Genomic DNA, 19,895 nt, shown 5'->3' with positions numbered 1-19,895 from the left:
ATGAGACATATGCAAGTTAGTAACTCCTTTACACTTACATTACTAATTTCAAAACCAATCATAGATTAGCCTAACAAATACTTATCAAGTGCCCACTGTATTCAAGGTATGAGCAATGACAAAGGATAAGAATATCCAGCTTATAAACTTGGTTGACTGACTCAAATCAAATATAATGCTGATTATGCACAACTGCTAAAGTTCATTAGGCAAGTAAAATTACAACAGTAAAAATAAAGCCAAAACAAATAGAAAACACCACCACTTCAATTGAGTTATTAGTATGGATAGGTAGTGTAGGTAAGGTGCAATTTTGCCTTCTCTTCGCTTGCACTTTACTGAAGGCATTTCATTTCCAGTTGTTACAAACCGGGGTATATATCTTGTTAAACCTGCTTGGGCTGACAACATGAGCCAAAAGGGAAGCACCTTGCAACAAATACCACAGTTGTCAGGAGATTTAGGTGCAAGTCCTAACAATACCAGAAGAGCCCCAAGTGCTGGCAAGGCCAACTGTGAGATAATCTAGAAGGCATAAAATCCTACTCCAGGGATAAGTTATCCCACTGTAGATAAAATGCACCAACTGAAAATCACTAACATGCAAAGTGGATTTCATTGGAATACTGGCTACCTCAGCAGGGCTATTGGTTATGAAAGTACATGAAGGAGCTTTCTCTGGTGCTGGACCTAAGTGGTAAATGGTTGTAGACAAATTGGCTAGTTGTATGTCTTAGGCTGCATACTTGATTGTATATAAATTATACCTCAATTTAAAAGTAGTGCTTCAGGTACCCATGTCCAGCTGCCATCTTTTTTCAGTGGTATTTTCCATGCAGAGGTTGTATCCCTGAGGACTTTGCCATGGGCTCTCTTCTTCCGTTTCCTTGAATATGGCAGTGGTCACTTTAATGTTATAGCACCATAGATATGTGTCTACATTTACTCTAGAACCTTTGTTTGGTCAAGCTCAATAGATCCTCTCCTAATTGCAACTTCAAAAAGACGCAAAAGGCCTGACCTCACCAAAAATGAAAGAAAGAGTGGATTGGCAAAACTCTAATGACCCATATAGGAAGGAATAATTCATGCATACCTGAAACAGAATTTTAGACATTATCCTGATAAATATGAATATGAGAAAGCAGCCCATCAAGTACTTGGAGAATGTGCACCAACCATTAGTGTTTCCCAGATAGGATTGGCCCTGTGCATTGGTGAAGTAGTCTTTCCTGGCCCTCCTCTTTGGACACTGTCTTAGTTAGCTCGGGCTATAATAAAAAAATACCATAGACCAAGTGGCTTAAACAACAAATGTTGATTTATCACAGTTCTGGAAGCTGGGGAGTCCCAGATTAATGTGCCAGTGAATTTGATTCCAGGCAAGAACTATCTGCCTGGCTTGCAGAATGGCCACTTTCTCTCTATGTTCTCCTATGGCAGAGAGGGAAAATCTCTCTCAAGTCTCTTCCTATAAGGGCACTACTCCCATAATGAGGACACTGCTCTTATGACCTGATCACCTCCCTTAGTCTTCATCTCCTAATACCATTACATTGAGGGGCTTCGTCATATGAATTTCAGGGGGACACAAACAAACATTTAGTCTCTTATGGAGTGTCTCCAGAAGAGACACTCTGCTTTCACAATTTGCTCCTAGGTAGCTGGAAATGCCAGTTCTGGATTGGCTAACAAAAGAAAGGTGTCATCTTCAAGGGACCTCTTAAGTAGCAAACAGTATTCAGGGATGCAGGGTGAGCTCTTAATGATCTACTGGAGGTACAGAGGCAGAAAGCATTATGTGTGCTCATTAGCATAGCTTTGTTTATCAGAGCAGCCAGGTGTTGGTTAAGAATTCTTGGCAGATCTACCAGTGTCTAGGCCTGTACCAAAGGATCTACAAATCCCTGGGTGAAGAGTAATGGTGGGGGGAGGGAGGGCAAGGAGTGGAGGTAGTGAGAGCAATCAGTCCTGGCTGATATCTGGAATGTTGTTCAGAATTGCCAGTGCCAGATAATAAAAAAAGACAGAGTTATGGCTGGTTTAATTATTGTTTTAAAATTCTCTATAGACAAAGGTACCTGGATGGCTCAGTTGGTTAAGCATTTGTGCTCCCTGCTCAGTGGGGAGCCTGCTTCTCCCTCTCCCTCTACCCCTTCCCCACTCATGCTCTCTTTCTCTCAAATAAATAAAATCTTTAAAATAAAAAATTCTCTACTGATGCTGCAGCCCCTTGGAGCTTGCACTTCCATCTGAATAGCTCCCACCACCCTGTACTTGGTATGATGGTGAAGGGGAGTGCTGAGAAAGTAAGGGGTGAGGGTGGGCAGGGGACAGTGGTTAGAAGTCTTCAAATTCATGTTTAGAAACACATCATAATAGCACTTAAAAAAAAAACAGTGCTTTTGTTCATTAGCCTGTAAAATGCACTTGGCCACCAGAAGCTTCTAGGCTTCCCCCAAAGTCTTAAGTGAATAGAGTATGACTAACAAGCTTTTAAGGACTTGAGCTGGTCTCTATAGAGGAACGTTTTGCCTTGTTTTTATCTTTTTTTTTTTTATCTTTTAAAAAAGTGATGTGGGCTTCCTCTTAGCAGTAACACTGACATGTGTAAGTCCTCAAATGTGCATATTATTTTTTTTATTTTAATTTTTTTGACGGGGGTGGTTAGGGAGGGGGAGTGAGAGAGAGTAAGAGCAAGACAGTGCATTGGGGGGAAGGGGCAGAGGGAGAGGGAGAAGCAGACTCCCCACTGAGCAGGGCACCAGCTGCCCAGGGTCCAATTCCAGGAACCTAAGATTGTAACTTAAGCCGAAGGCAGATGCTTAACTAACTGAGCCACCCAGGCATCCCTCAAATGTGTATATTCTTAGATCAGCCGAGGTCTTTTTGCCCCAATGCTAGCTGTTGTCAATTATTTCAGTTGTCTTTGCTTCTCTGTTATCTGACAACATGATCCCAAAATGACTTGTCTAATTGACTTCATGTTAAGATTCTTGAGATGCCACAGTATTAAAAACAGTAATACCAATTCCTCCTTTCTGCAAGCCACTCTATTCTTTGCAAAATACTTTGGCTTCTGGGAGGTCTTTTGAGCTTCATGACTCTGTGAAGGAAATGGAACTGTTTTTATCTCCCACAATGAGCTCACCCACTTCAGTGGCCCTAGGAAAACTGGATCTATATTTATTCTAGGAGAAGAGTCACCTCATTTGCTCCTGAGCTCCATTCTATTGACTGTTCTATGAATACAGGAAGCCTGATGCAGACATTTTCACTAAAGCAAATATCTCTAAAAGATCACTCAGGTAGCTGAGACATTGATATGCTGAGAACTGGAGTGAGAGTTTAGCTTGGGCACATCGCTTCCTATATCTGGAAAAGAATACCATAATCAATACTTTGCCTTACAAGAAGATTGAAATGGTTACTGGGAAAACAAATAACATATGTTTTTTTGCTCTTGGGCTCTGGAAACATCAGATATTCTTATCTTGGTGGTCAGGAGATAGTCATCATGACAGACCACTGAAGAGAACTTCACAAGAAATTTCCAGGACCAGGGATGTCAGCTAATTGGTTCTGTCATCTGCTTTCCTTCAGGGTAGGTGAGGAAGGGGCAGTTGTTTGAAGCTCATCACTAACCTTAGTCAAAGAGGAAAACATGCAAATGGTGAATTCTTCAGAATGTCAGATGTGATCTCCTTCTCTCTTTTCTCCTGTTACAGTAATCCGGTATAACAGTGATCTGGTACAGAAATACCACCCTTGCTTCTGGATCGATGGGCAGTATCTCTGCTGCTCTCAGACAGCCAAAAATGCGATGGGCTGCCAAATTTTGGAAAACAGGAATGGAAGTAAGAGATCTGATCAATATAATTTCTCCCTCTTTTGACTATCCATCACTCTTGAAAGGATTTATCAAACCCAGGTTTGTACATTTCGCCACTGCACAAAGGGGTCTGGGGAAGGGGATAAGTCAAGGCCAAAATCCCACTGGTGCTCTGCTCTCCAAGCCATGTGACCTGGAACAAGGCTGTATCCCCTCAGACTTTTAATGTTCCTAAAGGCACAAAAGCTAAGTCCCTGATCAAATCTATCCCTGGGCCCCTTCCTAAAATGCATCCTATGTCAACACTAGTTTCTTATTTTGCAGGTTTGAAACCTGGGAGTTCTCACAGAAAGACAAAAAAGCCTCTTCCTCCCACGCCTGAGGAAGACCAGGTATACAGGGAAATTGGTGCTACTACTGCTTATATAGAAACTTACACGGGTGCCTAGCTGGCTCAGTCAGTAGAGCGTTCAACTCTTAATCTTGGGGTTTTGAGTTTGAGCCCCATGTTGGGCATAAAGATTACTTTAAAAATACAATTTAAATTAAAAAAGAAAGAAACTTATAGTCACACCCTGAAAACACACCAGTCTTAGAATTCCAACAGGACTTGGCAGTGTCAATTGGTGTTCTTGTGGAGATATGGGACCTGTCCTTAAGTAGGACAAATCTTGCCACTCTTCAGTGGTAAGAGAGAGGGCTATTAGGAAGTTCTTGGCAACAATTTAATCCAATCACCTGTTTAAAATAAAACAAAGCCTGATTTTTTAAAAATGAAAAATATTTTCAAACATAAAGTTGTAAGAATTTAACAATAAACATCCATATACCCAATACTTGATTCTACCATTAATCTATTATTTTAAAAGTTGATTTTTTGGTTACTTTTCGAATTATAAAAAGTCCTTTCTCATATTTTGTAAGTAAGCAGGGCAGGAGTTATTATGCCCATTTTATAAACAAGGAAACCAAGATTCAGAGCCACTTAGTAGACTAATGCACTGGTTTAGTGTCAAGATTTCTTAATCATGACTATTCATGGTTCTTGCCCAGGAAGCTTTAAAAATACTGATGCCTGGGTCCCGCCCCCTGAGATTTTGACATAATTGGGATAGGAAACTGCCTGGGATTGTTAACCGCTCCCTAGATGATTCTGATGTGCACTCCAGGTCGAGAGCCCAGCATAGGTACTTGAAAATCCTTGTTGAATGAATGCTGAATAAACCTTTTATTATGCCTGATGTAGGTTAGACTGGTGTCTCTAGTAAAGCAGAGAGTTGAGGGAGAAGTGGAGAGTGCTTGATATCTAGCCAAACAGCCCTACTTTTCTCTCCAACTACACAGATCTTGAAAAAGCCACTGCCCCCTGAGCCAACAGCAGCGCCTGCCTCTACAAGTGAGCTGAAAAAGGTTGTAGCCCTTTATGATTACATGCCAATGAATGCAAACGATCTACAGCTACGAAAGGGAGATGAGTATTTTATCCTGGAGGAGAGCAACTTACCCTGGTGGAGAGCACGGGATAAAAATGGGTGAGTCCACTCCAGGTCTTCTACAACTCTGTGCCCATCCACTCCACACAGGTGCAAAATCTTGCAGCATAATTCCCCTACTCAGTATCCCAATCAGAAATTGTCCTTCCCACACCAAAGGGAATATACTGTTCCGGCAAGTACTTCCCAGAGTACAGCGCTACTTATGGCCACACCTCCGAGCCTGTAGAGTCTGGCCCATATGTTGTCATGCACACCTGACATATGTGTCAGTGCCACATGTGCAAAGCTACACACTTCACTGGCCTAGCCATGCATCAGTGACATGATTCTCTTTGATGGAGGGGTGTGGTTTATAGACCTCCATTTGAGATTGGTTGTGAGCCCAGAGATATGGGCATATGAATCTGTCTCCCCCCTGAAGGATAGGAAGTGCTGAATGATCTACCACATTGTCTCCTCTACAGGCAGGAAGGCTACATCCCTAGTAACTATGTCACCGAAGCAGAAGACTCCATAGAAATGTATGAGTGAGTATTCTTATGTTTCCAGCACACAGTCTTGCCAGAAGAACCAAAGATAGTGTATACATTTTTATACTTTCAACAAATTTATTTCAAGGTACTTATTAAAGTCAATGCCAACTGGGTCAAATGATGCCACCACCCTTAGTGGCTCTGTCTTACTCTCACCCCCAAACACCCTTTGCTTATGAGAGCTACAGAGGTCACCATGCCCCACCCCCACTCCAACCCAGAAGAACCACTCAAAGGATTTGACAACTTGATAGGAAACATTTGAAAGGGTAAAAATGCCCATCTTTTGTCACTGTCCTTTCTCCCTAATCATGAAAATGATTGAGTGCTCTATCCCTGATCCCATCGCCGGACACCTCTGCCACCTGCTAACACCACAGCCTAAGAGCCACTGAAGCATTCTCCCTTTACAGGTGGTATTCCAAACACATGACTCGAAGTCAAGCTGAGCAACTGCTGAAGCAAGAGGTAAGTGTGTGACCACAGGCAAATGGCATTCTCCTTGCACAACAAGTGAGGGCTTGCTGTTCTCTGTCACCTCAAAGCAAGGCAGTGTCAAGACTATCATTTTATGGAGGGGGATATCAATTGCACTTTTCACTATCAAAAACAATGAGGCTGCAGTTCAAACATGGAACTTGGCAGTAAAATTAGGGCTTCACTTTTTCTCTCAAGTTTGGGCAGGTGGAATGCAGATGTGAGTGCCACTTCCTCCTTCAAGTCAGCTTCTTTTTCATTGTTTCAGGGGAAAGAAGGAGGTTTCATTGTCAGAGACTCCAGCAAAGCTGGAAAATATACTGTGTCTGTGTTTGCTAAATCTACAGGGTGAGTGTTACTGTTTCAAGGCCCTGGGGACAAAGGACAGAGGTGCTTTAATGGTGTGCCTCTCCTAGTACCCCCAATAGCTTCTTAATGGTGTATCCCTCCTACTACCTCTGTCCCTTAAACTCAAAATTCATTTCACTTTACGTCTTGGGTCCTGCTGACCCTTGTTTCCAAGTTGCTGACTCAGCATCCACTTCTTCAGGGACCCTCAAGGGGTGATACGCCATTATGTTGTGTGTTCCACACCTCAGAGCCAGTATTACCTGGCAGAGAAGCACCTTTTCAGCACCATTCCTGAGCTCATTAACTACCATCAGCATAACTCTGCAGGTGAGTATCAGGGGTACCAGAGAAGAAGGATGTGACAAAAACCAGGAGAAGCAATTCGGGACAAGGTGGTGAGAAGAAAAAGCCTCACAGGGTAGTGCAAATTTGGTGAAAGAAAACCCCTATGATGCCAGGTAGAGATCAAGTAAAGAGGCAGTCAATGGCAGACTCTCAGCCAGTAGGGAGTGACTTCTTATTTGATGACTGATGCTCAGTGCTAAGGAAAGACAGAAGATGCTGGTAAATTAACAAATCAGTGAGTATTCATTGAGTTCCTATCATATACTCGGCAATTTTGTTGGTACTGGAGATCACAGTAAAATTATTAGTCAAGGTCCTTGCCCTTAAAGAACATACAGGTTAGAAAACACCAGAAGACAGTTTCTAAATAGGGTAGACATTTAAAAAACTGGAGATTGGTGAGGGCATGAATGCATGGGATAAGCTTCACTGAGAAGACTTGCTGCTATCTGCTATCTCCACACAAGGCAGTGGTTGAGGCCAGTGCATTTTATAGGGTCCCAATTGCACTTTTCAGTATTAAACGTAGCAGTAGGATGTGAGCTAAGCCTGGGCTGGGAGGTGGGGATATATTTAGTTGGGGAGTGTATTTCCATTAGTATTTTCTCTTTTTTTCTTCTGAAAATTCTTTGGTGAGAGGAAAAGCTTCCTGAAAAATTTGGGTTCGTGGAGATCTTCTGGGATTCAAAATGTACCGGAAGGATGGATAGAAGAAGTGTGAGGTTTTAAGTGAGGGTGTGTTCAGCATCCCACCTCCTACACTGCACCAGCAGCATGACCCTCTCTGTATGTTTCAGGGCTCATATCTAGGCTCAAATATCCAGTGTCTCAACAAAACAAGAATGCACCTTCCACTGCAGGCCTGGGCTACGGTAACTGCTTATTTCTCTAGGGTAGGGTGGATTGGTCAGTTACAAGGACTACCTTTGGCTGACCCCACTGGACCTTGCAGCACACTGTTCTGCACCAGCTGCCTCAAGGAAGATTATTTAATAAACAAGTTATTTAATAGTTTCCTCCCTCTGGTGGCTCCTACTGGGATTGCAAGAACATAGATTCATAAAGGGATTATTTTTTGTGTGATTAAAAAAACCATAATCATAAAGAGATTTTAAAAGATTGTCTAGTTTCTCCTTCCTTTATGGCTGATGTGCACCTAGAATTCCAATTCCTCCAACCAGTAACCACCCTGTCCCTGAGATTGACCTGAGCAAAGATAGATTATATTCTTGAGCATTTCCCTTTTACTGCTTGCCTTTTCTGCCCCTAGTAGGGATTCTTACCTATTGTAGGAATTATACATACATGATTCCCAAAATAATCATATTGAGGCTTTGTTGTTATAGGATCATGGGAAATTGATCCAAAGGACCTGACCTTCTTGAAGGAGCTGGGGACTGGACAGTTTGGGGTAGTGAAATATGGGAAATGGAGAGGCCAATATGATGTGGCCATCAAGATGATCAAAGAAGGCTCCATGTCTGAGGATGAGTTCATTGAAGAAGCCAAAATCATGATGTGAGTTACAGCCCAAACTCAACTCTACAATCCAGTTACTGGAGTCTAGGAATTACTGAGAAAGTTTCCACTGTGGCTTAAGGTGACTTAGATTGAGAGAGATTTGGGACTAAGACCTGAGGTCAGTCTTTGTTGGGAGTTCTAACCGCTAAAGTAATCATTTCTTTGCCTTACATATTGGTTGCTAATAGTATTGATCATGGGTGTGTATTATTGTAGCATTTGGGGATAAATGTGAAAAATGAGACTTTCAAAAGAAAGACTGCTTCTGATTAGCCTTGGTGTTCAGTCAGCCCTGAGCTTATTTTCTGTTCTGTTTGGGCTCCAAATCCCTGCCCACCCTCACATATTAGGCACTTTGGGGGTTTAGATCAAAAGGAAGGGAAGGAGGAAGCTCAACTTGTTATCACGGTCCCTTATCTGATGCTCTACTTCCAGGCCAACCCCTTTCTTCTCCAGTCCCTTTCTGATTAGTATGCAGAGCCAGAAAGGTTTGTTGCCTCTTCTGTAGGAATCTTTCCCATGAGAAGTTGGTACAATTGTATGGCGTCTGCACCAAACAGCGTCCTATCTTCATCATCACTGAGTACATGGCCAATGGCTGCCTCCTGAACTACCTGAGGGAAATGCGCAACCGTTTCCAGACTCAGCAGCTGCTGGAGATGTGCAAGGATGTCTGTGAAGCCATGGAATACCTGGAGTCAAAGCAATTCCTTCACCGAGACCTGGTAGGACCTCAGAAGGATTGGCCTGGGACCAAGGGCTGAGGGGGTGGAGGTAGCAGAGGAAGATATATCATACCTGGATAAGGAGGGTTGCTAGAATCATCATTTCAGTTTTATCTAGAAAACAGTAAGAGTTAGGTGAACGAACCTATGCCCCAGTGGTCAGCCAGTCAAGGATCTCCAGCCTCAACAGTACAACTTGTGCCAAGGTGGAAGCTGGAGCAGTCACTCGTGCCAGCCCCCTACCACAAGGAAATGGTGGGGTCCTTCAGGACAGAAGGGTACCCTACTTCCCAGTGGCACAGAACCATCATTTGGTTACATCAGAGTCATATAATGGGGGCCTGTGGGTACATTCGTCGTTGTTTTTTAAATGGTCTGTGTTAGTCAGCAAACACAAACACATTTGAAAAACCTGAATTTCCAGCTTCTCTTGAAAATCTTGACCATCTTGAAACAGCAGGCTCATTCACAGAGGCCATGCTAATAGTCAGATGGAGCTGAGGAGCAGTTTGCCTCCTCCAGACCAACTGCATGCTCTGCCATTTCCTGCAATCTACCCACACCATTTCATTCTATCACTTTGCCTGCCTGACCTCTAGAGGCATCAGAGTTTGTGCCCCTATTTATTTCAGCCAAGCCAAGGCTCAAATTGTCCTAGTCCCACTGGCAGAGAAGCAAACAAAACAAACTTGTTTTCTGTTCTCCCTGATTCTTTCAGCAATTCAGGAGAGGATGGGGTATTATGGAATCGTCAATGTGAATGAAATCATTCTGCCTGCCCTCAATGCTTTACTTATGTCTTTATAGCAGGTTGCTTTAGATGTAGTGGAAATGCATCAGAGTTTCTCAGTCGCATCACCTGACACCTGCTGGGTGGGAAAGTGTTTCTTGAGGTGAAAGAGATGAGGCTTCCCTGGCTTCATTCCCCTGGTGGGCAGAAGCTTTGTGCCTTTAACCTGTGTGCCAAAGGCAGAGTCTCATGGGTAACTATTGTACTACAGGCAGCTCGAAACTGTTTGGTAAACGATCAAGGAGTTGTTAAAGTATCTGACTTCGGCCTGTCCAGGTGAGTGTGCCATTTTCACCTTTCCTTCTAAACGTAAAAATAGCACAGTACAACATGAGGCAGCGTTATTGTTTTGAATCCTCTCCCTTTCTTTTTTCCCCCTCATTCTAGTCTTTCTCACCATCTTCTTCGTCCTTTTCTTTCTCTGAATTATTTGTCATTTCTTTCATTCTTTTATTATACTATCTCTTTCCTCTCCTTTCTCCCTCCCTCTTCTTTTAAAAAATATTTTATTCATTTATTCATGAGAGACACACAGAGAGAGGCAGAGACATAGGCAGAGGGAGAAGCAGGCTCTCTGCAGAGAGCCTGATGCAGGACTCAATTCCAGGATCCCAGGACCACGGGATCACACTCTGAACCAAAGGCAGGTGCTCAACCACTCAGCCACCCAGGTGCCCCTCTCCCTCCCTCTTTTTATTTTTTTAATTATTTAATTTATTTATTCATGACAGACACACACACACGAGATTTATTTATTTATTCAGAGAGAGAGGAGAGGCAGAGACACAGGCAGAGGGAGAAGCAGGCTCCATGCAGGAAGCCCAACGTGGGACTCGATCCCTGGTCCCCAGGATCAGGTCCTGGGCTGAAGGCGGCGCTAAACTGCTGAGCCACCAGGGCTGCCCTCCATCCCTCTTTTTAAAGCTAAGATCCCCAATACCTCATTTTGATCTGTCAACCCTGTTGTCTTTATTCCTCTGCCTCTCTCTCTCTCTCTCTCTCTCTCTCTCTCTCTCTCTCTCACACACACCTCCTTCTTTCCTAATCAGTCTAGTCCCCACTTGCAACTGCAGAATAGAAGGAAGGATAAAACAGAAAGGGAGATAAAGAAGAAGAAAGGAGTACCTAATAGATCTTATTTCACTTCATCCTTGCTGTAACCATATTGTCAATCAGGAAAGCTAAATCAGATATGAAAACAGAAATACATTAAATGTAACATTTGTAAAACACACTGGTTGGCCTGTAAGCATGTATTTGTTTAGCTCATGTGGCTGTGCCAAGAAAATTTAAGTAAATGTCAAGCTCTCCAAATGGTAACAAGTCCTGAACCCTCTGCAGGTATGTCCTGGATGATGAATATACAAGCTCAGTAGGCTCCAAATTTCCAGTCCGATGGTCACCACCAGAAGTCCTTATGTATAGCAAGTTCAGCAGCAAATCTGACATCTGGGCTTTTGGTGAGTGAATAAAATTATACAGATTATACAGCTCAAAGGAAGAGGAATGCAATTGGGGAATTTGACACTTTGCAACCTGCACAGAGAGATTATTATTTGTTGTTTTCATTCTTCTAGTCCTTAGGGAGTGCTCACCATTGTCAGGCACCACAGGGGTTCCTGAGGATAGAAAGAGTAAACTAGACTTCATCTCTGCCTTCTGAGAATTTACAATCGAGAGAAACAATTTATTTAGTATTCCACAGCTTTTGAATACTGATTATGCACCATGGGACTCTGCCAGACCCTATAATTACAAAGACAAATAAGATGATATCTCTCTCCAGAAGAACTAATAGTCCAGTACAACCCCGATTACTCTCCAGTGTGGGCAGTACTACAGCAGAAGTTGGGACAAAATGGAAAATTCACAGAGTGGGGAATCAGCTGGATATAATAATCTGAGGTTGATCTAGGAAGACTAGGATCCCAAACACCCAAAGAGACTAAATCAGCTTAATATATTTTTTCATTGTCTAGGGGTTTTGATGTGGGAAATTTACTCTCTGGGGAAGATGCCATATGAAAGATTTACTAACAGTGAAACTGCTGAACACATTGCCCAAGGCCTCCGTCTCTATAGGCCTCATCTAGCTTCAGAGAGAGTATATACCATCATGTACAGCTGCTGGCATGAGGTAAGTGTTTTATTAGGACCTCTTAAATTAATTTCTTGAGCCTACTTTCCTATTTAGCCAGCCAGGCACCCAGTCCCCACTCTCCCTGGCCATGTGGCAGCTGGGTACACACTGATAACTGTGCACATTCTTGGGCCCAGCCTGTACCTCAGTCCTTTGATGGTCAGAGACTTTCCCAGGCTCATCTAGTTCTCACTAGAGTACCACCAGCAGACCCCATTACCAACTCAGCTTCAAGGAGAGGAGATGTTGTGGGGCTGTGTCACCTATCATAAGCAGGCAGTTAAAGGCACTCAGACAGATGTATTGACATTTAAAAAGAAAAGCCATTAAAATTTATGTTCATTCCTTTGGACATCATTGGTTCTTTCTTCTACTTTATTAACAGCCAACCTTTCCTGGCTGTGGTGCTAACTAGAATTAAAAAAAAAAAAAAACCTCCTGAAAGAGAACTAAAATAGGCAGTGGTCGTTTATAAAAAAAAATATGGTGCATCATGAGGTATGTGGGTAGATGTGGTATTTTGAAAATAAGGAGTCTGTCCCAGTATTACTAAAATGTTTTGGTGCTCTCACCTTGGGTTCTTTCAGAGGTGCTTTTTCCACTTTTCAGTATATCCTTGGTAATGTTAAATTGGCAACCTCAATCACTAGTAGGAAATAGATGCTGTACCCCTAGAAACAGGGAAGCACAATGTCCAACAAGCACATATGTGAATGTGGAGCCCTCTTGGTGGGGTGAAAAGTGGGTAACTGCATTAGAGCGTGGCTCCTTTCCCTTCAACAAATGACTTAGGTCACAAAGGAAGCATGGAGAAAGGGACAAACATTTCCCTCTCTCTCCTGTGCCATGCAGGATTATGGGGGATGGACTCTGCTCCTTCCCAACTAGGACGTCCTCACTCCACTAGTTGACTGTTTTAGACAGGTACTGTCTCCACAGCCTGTTTAAAGTAGTACTCCTGAAATTGGATGCATATCAGAATCCCTGGTGTACTCTTAAAACTGCAAATGACTGGGCCCTATCTTCAGAGATTCCAATTAGGTGTGTCTGAAGCAGAACCCAGAAATGTCCTTTTAAACTTCCCAGGAAATTCTGGTACTCAGCTAGGTTTACAAACCACTGATTCAAAGGAAAAAGAAATTGATGACTTTTTGGTTCTGATGGATTGAGACCTTTCTGGCATGAATATGCCCTGAATCACTAACTACCTCAGGGGTTTATGGACCATGGCTCTCACAAAAGGCCTTAGTCTAAAGGCCAGGCAGTACTAATAAAATGTCCCAGGTGCCTGAGGGGACCCTGCTCAGTGATGCAGCCCATGGTCTTGAAATGTTAATTCCTTGCTAAAACTTTGGCTACGGGATGATAGAATGGTGTTTGAAAGCTTACAAGAAAGGGAGGTGGGCGGGGGTGGGGGTGATTGGGTGACAGGCACTGAGGGGGGCACTTGATGGGATGAGCACTGGGTGTTATTCTATATGTTGGCAAATTGAACTCCAATAAAAAATAATTAATTAATTAAAAAAGAAAGCTTATAAGAGTTCAGTTCTGGCAAACATTTAAACTTGTTTAGTAGCCATTTTTCATTTGAGGATCCAAAATAATGATGCATTGGTGTACAGTTTTGTAATGAATTTGCCCTCAGTTTTAATCAGTGTTTGTTAGTTTAATTTGCAAATTATCCTCATCACCTGAGCTACTGAAGATGAAAAGTGAACAAGGACTTCATAGAGCACTACTATTTCTTTTCCTTTTGTTTTCTTTGTGTGTATAATTTACAGGGTATGCTACAGGTTATATTGTATATACTTAATAAACATTTCTGCCTACATGTTGCATTTCCCCTGAATTCTGGATTCTAGCCCACTGTAACACACTGCTTTTTCTTTGGTTTTAGAAAGCAGAGGAACGTCCTACCTTCAAAATTCTTCTGAGCAACATCCTAGATGTCATGGATGAAGAATCCTGAGTTCACCAATAGGCTTCTTGGTTCTATTCCTCTCTTCCACAAGGCCCAATTTCACTTCTTCTGAGGAAATCCCAGGCTTACAGGCCCTGGAGCCTTTGTACTCTCAATGAATACCCAAAGGCCCGTCTCTACATCTAGGAATGACTCTCTTCTTTGATTACCTGAGATAGTACCTTCTAAGCAAAAGCCAAGGAATTATTGTGCCTGGTATTGTCCTCAGAGAGAAAATTTTCCATGAGTATGAAAACAGACTGAATTTGGAATGGAAAGTTTGGGGGAGGGAGGGATGTAAATAGCCTGACAAGGGGTCCAACAACTCTTTGGGTAGGCATTAGAGCTTGGTGGGGGAGGCAGAATTTGACAAGAATAAAAGGGTGTCATAAAAATGGGAGGGGGGTGTTTTGATAAAATAAAATTACTGGAATGCATGAAAGTTTCTTGCTGTCTCGATTAATCCCGCAACCTCTCTGAAACGCTCTCAGTGTTCCAGAAAACTTTTGTGTGGCATTGGTTTGGCATATTCCTACTTTGAGAACTGGACAAGATCCTCAGCAATTTAACCCCTCTGGCTCTTGGATAATTCTGGCTCGGAGTCAGAGACAAACTCACAAGCAAAGCACCAGTGCCTGGCAAACGACAGGCATGAATTGTTACCGGAATGAATCTGAAAGTTGGGGACAAATTCTGCCGGAGCCTCCTTTCTCCTCCGATAGGAGGGAAAACACCATCAAAGAACTGTCGCCCCAGGAGGGCAGTCTGGGCCAAGCGAGAGCCAGTACTGCAGCACGAAAAGCGCGGGCCCATTTGGAAGTGGGCAGGGGCGGGGCTGTTGGGCCAGCCGGAACCCGGCCACGTGTTAAGTAACTTAACTTAAGTAACTTCCTCTTTTCCCCTTTTCCCTTTCTCGTTCCTATAGAAGAAGAAAGCACCGCAGCACTCGGCTGCAAGCTCCGAGGCCTCAGGGCTCACGTGGGGCGCAGCCGCGGGATAGCGGGCGGGACCCGGGCGCACAGGAGGCTGGGAGGAGCGGCGGGCGGGCGGGCGCAGACTCGCGCACAGGGCCACGCGCCGGCGCAGTGCGCTCACGGAGGTGGGCCGGGAGGTGGCTGGTTGTGGTTCCGGTTCCGTCGCGGAGACACGTGAAGGTCGGTGAGTTGGTGCGGAGTTCGTCTAGGCACGCGTGGCGGTGCTGGGATGGATTCCTCCTCGTCTTCATCCGCGGCGGGTTTGGGCTCGGTGGATCCACAGCTGCAGCATTTCATCGAGGTGGAGACTCAAAAGCAACGCTTCCAGCAACTGGTGCACCAGATGACGGAACTTTGTTGGGTGAGGAGCCTGGGGCTGGGACCTGGCCACTGTACCTACTTTCCCCCCCCCGACCTTGCCAGGGGAGACTCGCCAGGACGTCCGGAATTCGGGGAGGGGGAGGACCCAGTAGTGCTCCCTTGATTTCCTCACGTTGCTCAGACATAGCGGGAAGATAGAAAAGGTGACTCCGCTTCTCGGGGCACTCTCCCCCCAGACCTTGGCTTTGTTGGTGCAGAGGGAGGACTGGGGATCACAGCCGACTTTTGCCCCTGTCCAGAGCAGCACTTTAGGCACCTGAGTTTGAAGCTGCCAAGTGCTGATCACCAAGACTGATGAGAGCCACCAATACTGAGATTTTATCTTTGCAGCCCCTGTTCCCAGAGAGTGAATCTCCTGTTCTGGATTCCTCAGGGTTTACCTGGATTACCCAGTTGCTTTAACCATCGCCCATGAGAAATGAGTGGCTTTAGCCCACTAACTGTAAAAGTGGTGTAATCTCTACACTCTCTCTCTTACTTGCTTTCTTGTTGGATTGTTGTGTAATAATACTAAGCCCTTTCAGGTCTGACTGTTGAAGAATTGATATGTCCTGTGAGGGGACTTTGGCAAAGGGTGGAAGGCATTTGCAGCTTGGGATCAAAGTGTTCTCTGGCTATCAAGGACAGCATAACTGCCCTGCCTTGTGGAAAGAAAACTCATAGAATTCAGAGGCTAAGGATAATTTTCCTTGGAAGTGGAGAGTGTGAGAGGCTTGTGTACACAGCAAAGAATAACGAACAAAGTTCATTTGAACCACTTAATCTTGAACTATATACAGTCATCAGTTCTGTAGCCCCTTTCACATAAACTTACAGTATTGCTGGACTCTGGCCCCTAACAAATGCTTACTTCTGTACTCCTTGGTGCTTTGATTCTTTAAAAAAAAATCTGTGATTCATTACATTTTGGCCAGGAGGGGCTGTGGTTAAGGACTCCTTTAAGAATCTGTAAGCTAAAAAAAAATAAAATAAAAAAAAAAAGAATCTGTAAGCTGTGGGCCATTTAGGAAAATTCATATAATTTTCCATACATCTTGACAGTATTCAAGAACTTCTGGCTTAAGTAGACAGTGTTACAGAATCAGGTAATAGATTTCTTTTTTCCTTTCGTAGGTTTTAGAGTGTCACTGCCGTGGTTTATTCTTTCACCCTTTTTTTTTTTTTTCCTGGAGTTCACCTAAAAACATTTAATGGCAGCATTGTGGACTTACAATCAAATTCAGTGAAAGTTTACCTCTCTTGTATTTTGCACCCCCCCTCCTTTTGTTTGCTCTGTAATAGCTCCGCCATTTTCTGTTCCAGTAACTTTGGGCAAAATATCTCAGCCGTGGCTTCCCTCTCTGTAAAGTAAGGACTAACAATAGTATCTATTTTGTAGAGTTGTTGTGAGAATTTAAGGTAAGACTGTAGATAACTGCTTGCCACATGCCAAATGTGAAATAGTAACATATCAGATACTGTTTTTAGGTGGTGAAGTTTTTCCTCTAACAAGAATTCCCCCCCTGCCCACCCCGCCCTCCTCTATTATATCCCCATGTTCTTTTTGTGATTTTGTATCTTGTCCTGAGCAGGAGAAGTGCATGGACAAGCCTGGGCCAAAGTTGGACAGTCGGGCTGAGGCCTGTTTTGTGAACTGCGTTGAGCGCTTCATTGATACAAGCCAATTCATCTTGAATCGACTGGAACAGACCCAGAAATCCAAGCCAGTTTTCTCAGAAAGCCTTTCTGACTGATCTCAGCATTACCTCTTTGGAAAAGGAAGGTAGTTCAAGAAATGAAGAACGGTTGATGGGATAGTTGAAGAAAAGGCTATGGGGGGATTGGCTCCCACCTTTGTCACTCTTGGGACATCCTGTCATCTGAGAATGAACAAAGACCAATTTTGTGTGTGTGTGGGTTTTGAGGGTCATATATGTATTTGATTGTATTTTTTAATGCTAATCTTGTGAAAACAATTGACAGATGAATGGGAAAACTACTAGATGCATATTACTGTATATGGGACTATGCTTTCTCAAAGTCCCATAAACTGCTCCCTATAATTTTGATAGTGGAACTGCTTTCTCTAATTTGACAGTGGGACCACATAAAGTAAAATCTGTCATTTGTGTGGATTCATTTCAGATTTCTGGGGAGATTGATACATCTTTGTGTCTCTCAGAAAGGGTAGCAGGTGGAGAAAAGTAATTTGGTACTTAACTATAGGCCTCCTTATCTAGTGTTTTGACTATCAGTGCTGGAAAGAAATCTATGGGATGTTAATACAATACACTCGGCTTTCTAGATTATCTCCTTCCCTTATGCTGTGATTTACTTTAATGTATAAGGTATGGTCTCAAGGTAGTACAGGTAGCCTGAGTGTCTAGAGGCCTTTAGATATAAAGGAATCTAGCCAGTGAGCATAATTCTCAGTACTAAACTGTCACAAGGAAGAAGCTTACTTACCCTGTATATCAGGATCCAAAAAATTCAAAGATGTGCCTAAATAGTTTATAAAGATTTAGGCCAGTCAAAAGCTAACAGCAGTTTCAGGTAGAGGTGCATGCCTAATGTTAATCAGTATAGATTCCATTTACTGCATTCTTTTGATCACTGAAATAAAAGCTTATAAAAAATTCAACTCTGATTGAGAAGGCTTTCTATTCTGGTTATCACCTGCACCCTGGAGAGATTCAATGTAGGCTGGCTCCAAGGCTGAAGTATAGTTTGTCTGGGTACTTACTCTGTGCAAGGAATAGCATGGTATTTCAGTGATTTCTGTCTTACCTTTTTGTGAGAAAGGAGAACTTTGAGAAGGGATAGAGAAGAAAGGAATTCAATGCTGACAGTTCCCTGAGTGTAGTAGAAGAGGTTATATTGACTGGATTCCCCTCCTAGCTTCAAATGCGAGTAGAGTGGAGTGTAGACCTAACATGGAAGCCTCTAGATCAGAACCATGAGGGTTTGGGGGAAATACATATTTCTAGAAGCCTCAAGTCCTTTTATATTTCCACCATATGGGGACTACAAGGAAATTTTTTAAAAGTCTGGTGGGAAAATTCACAAAAGTTTTAAGTGATTACTCTGTGCAAGACACTGATTTGGGTGCCAGGGCTTCAGGAGTGCACAAAAAACAAAGTTTCTGCTCTTGTGGAGCTTATGTTCTAGAGAGGGGAGACAGGCAACAAACCCATAAAATGTCAGTGCGTCAGTATAATGGGTGCCATGGAGAAAAAGAGTATGGGGTATAAGGGAATGTTTGTGGGGGGTGTTATTTGAGAGATGGTTAGAGAAGGCCTCCTTGGGAATGTGGCATTTCACAGAGACCTGAAAGAATTAAATGATCAAGCCATGTTGGTATCTGGGAAGAACATTTCAGGCAGAGGTGACAGCAAGTCCAAAGGCCCCAAGGTCAGAGCAACATGCCATGATGCTAAGGTGGAAGAGTCAAAAGGTCAATATGGCTGGAGTAAAATGAGTAAGGAGAATGGTAAAAAAAAAGTCAGAGACCTATGCATGAGACAGACTGGGACTGGGAGGCAGGTAAGTTCACTGATCATGTAGGGCATTATAGGCTATTGCAAGGACTTGACAAGATGGGGAGCCACTTGAGGGCTTTTAGCAGATGAATGATGGGAAATAACTTAAGTTTTAGGAGGGTCTGGATATTGTTTGGAAAACATGTACAGTAGTAAGAATAATGGCATTTTGAAGTACAGGAGAAATCAGGCTCTTAGGGCAAGTATCTAGTATATACTTTGTATCTGTATATCCCACTGATTTTTTTTTTTCCCTACAAAATTTAGTGTTCATGGAAATCCTCAAGTCCTAAAGGAAGGGTCCTTTAGTCTGCCTTATTCATTCTTCCTTATTCTTCCTTTTTGTTATACATTGCTGTTTTATTATTTATTAACTATATCATTCCTTCATTTAGTATTAAAATATTCTTATCACATTTAGACACAAACTTAAGTGTTTTCTTTTTTTTTTAGTGTTTTCTTTTATAGTGTTAACTGTTTGCTCAGCTAATGTACATAATGAGAAAGAGGTCTGTCGGATTTATACAGTATGCTTGAGCAGCAAGTATATGTTTCAATGCTACTAGGTACAAGATAATGGGAAAGAAAAGGTAAAACATTTGTCCCCCTCATCAAGGGGGTTAAGTATACCAGAGCAACAATTTGTGAGCTTTTGTTTGCTTTGTTAATCTCAGAAACTTACTTTCAGAATATTGCTAGAAAGATGGTACTGTCAGATCTAAACAACACTCAGTGTTCTCATTTCAATATTCAGAGTAGAATGCTTAAGACTCCAGATCTGAAACAAAAGGACTGAATTAGCAGACTCTTTCCCTGAAATGAAATCTTAGAAGCCTAATATATAAAATAGGA

The 19,895-nt window shown here is 42.9% G+C and overlaps 2 protein-coding genes across 2 annotated transcripts in view; both read left to right on the top strand.

Moving 5' to 3' along the window:
• The window catches only part of BTK (Bruton tyrosine kinase), a 31,254-nt gene extending 16,647 nt beyond the window's left edge, over positions 1-14,607 (top strand). The window contains exons 6-19 of the mRNA XM_026006597.2: positions 3,729-3,857; positions 4,157-4,224; positions 5,177-5,364; positions 5,793-5,855; positions 6,275-6,329; positions 6,607-6,686; positions 6,889-7,016; positions 7,832-7,906; positions 8,381-8,552; positions 9,064-9,280; positions 10,282-10,346; positions 11,412-11,530; positions 12,050-12,207; positions 14,108-14,607. Of these exons, the coding sequence (XP_025862382.1) occupies positions 3,729-3,857; positions 4,157-4,224; positions 5,177-5,364; positions 5,793-5,855; positions 6,275-6,329; positions 6,607-6,686; positions 6,889-7,016; positions 7,832-7,906; positions 8,381-8,552; positions 9,064-9,280; positions 10,282-10,346; positions 11,412-11,530; positions 12,050-12,207; positions 14,108-14,179 (1,589 nt within the window). The 3' untranslated portion in view covers positions 14,180-14,607. The remainder of the gene's footprint in view (positions 1-3,728; positions 3,858-4,156; positions 4,225-5,176; positions 5,365-5,792; positions 5,856-6,274; positions 6,330-6,606; positions 6,687-6,888; positions 7,017-7,831; positions 7,907-8,380; positions 8,553-9,063; positions 9,281-10,281; positions 10,347-11,411; positions 11,531-12,049; positions 12,208-14,107) is intronic.
• A 608-nt stretch (positions 14,608-15,215) lies between these two features.
• TIMM8A (translocase of inner mitochondrial membrane 8A) lies at positions 15,216-18,145 on the top strand. The gene is made up of 2 exons (XM_026006596.2): positions 15,216-15,505; positions 17,097-18,145. The coding sequence occupies exons 1-2, from the start codon at positions 15,374-15,376 to the stop codon at positions 17,256-17,258; spliced, it is 294 nt and encodes a 97-aa protein (XP_025862381.2). The 5' UTR covers positions 15,216-15,373; the 3' UTR covers positions 17,259-18,145.
• Positions 18,146-19,895: the final 1,750 nt, after the last annotated feature.

The sequence above is a fragment of the Vulpes vulpes genome, chromosome X (genome assembly GCF_048418805.1).
Source record: "Vulpes vulpes isolate BD-2025 chromosome X, VulVul3, whole genome shotgun sequence".
NCBI lineage: Eukaryota > Metazoa > Chordata > Mammalia > Carnivora > Canidae > Vulpes > Vulpes vulpes.
The sequence above is the reverse complement of the archived record's forward strand: the minus strand, read 5'-3'. Positions and strand labels throughout refer to the sequence as shown.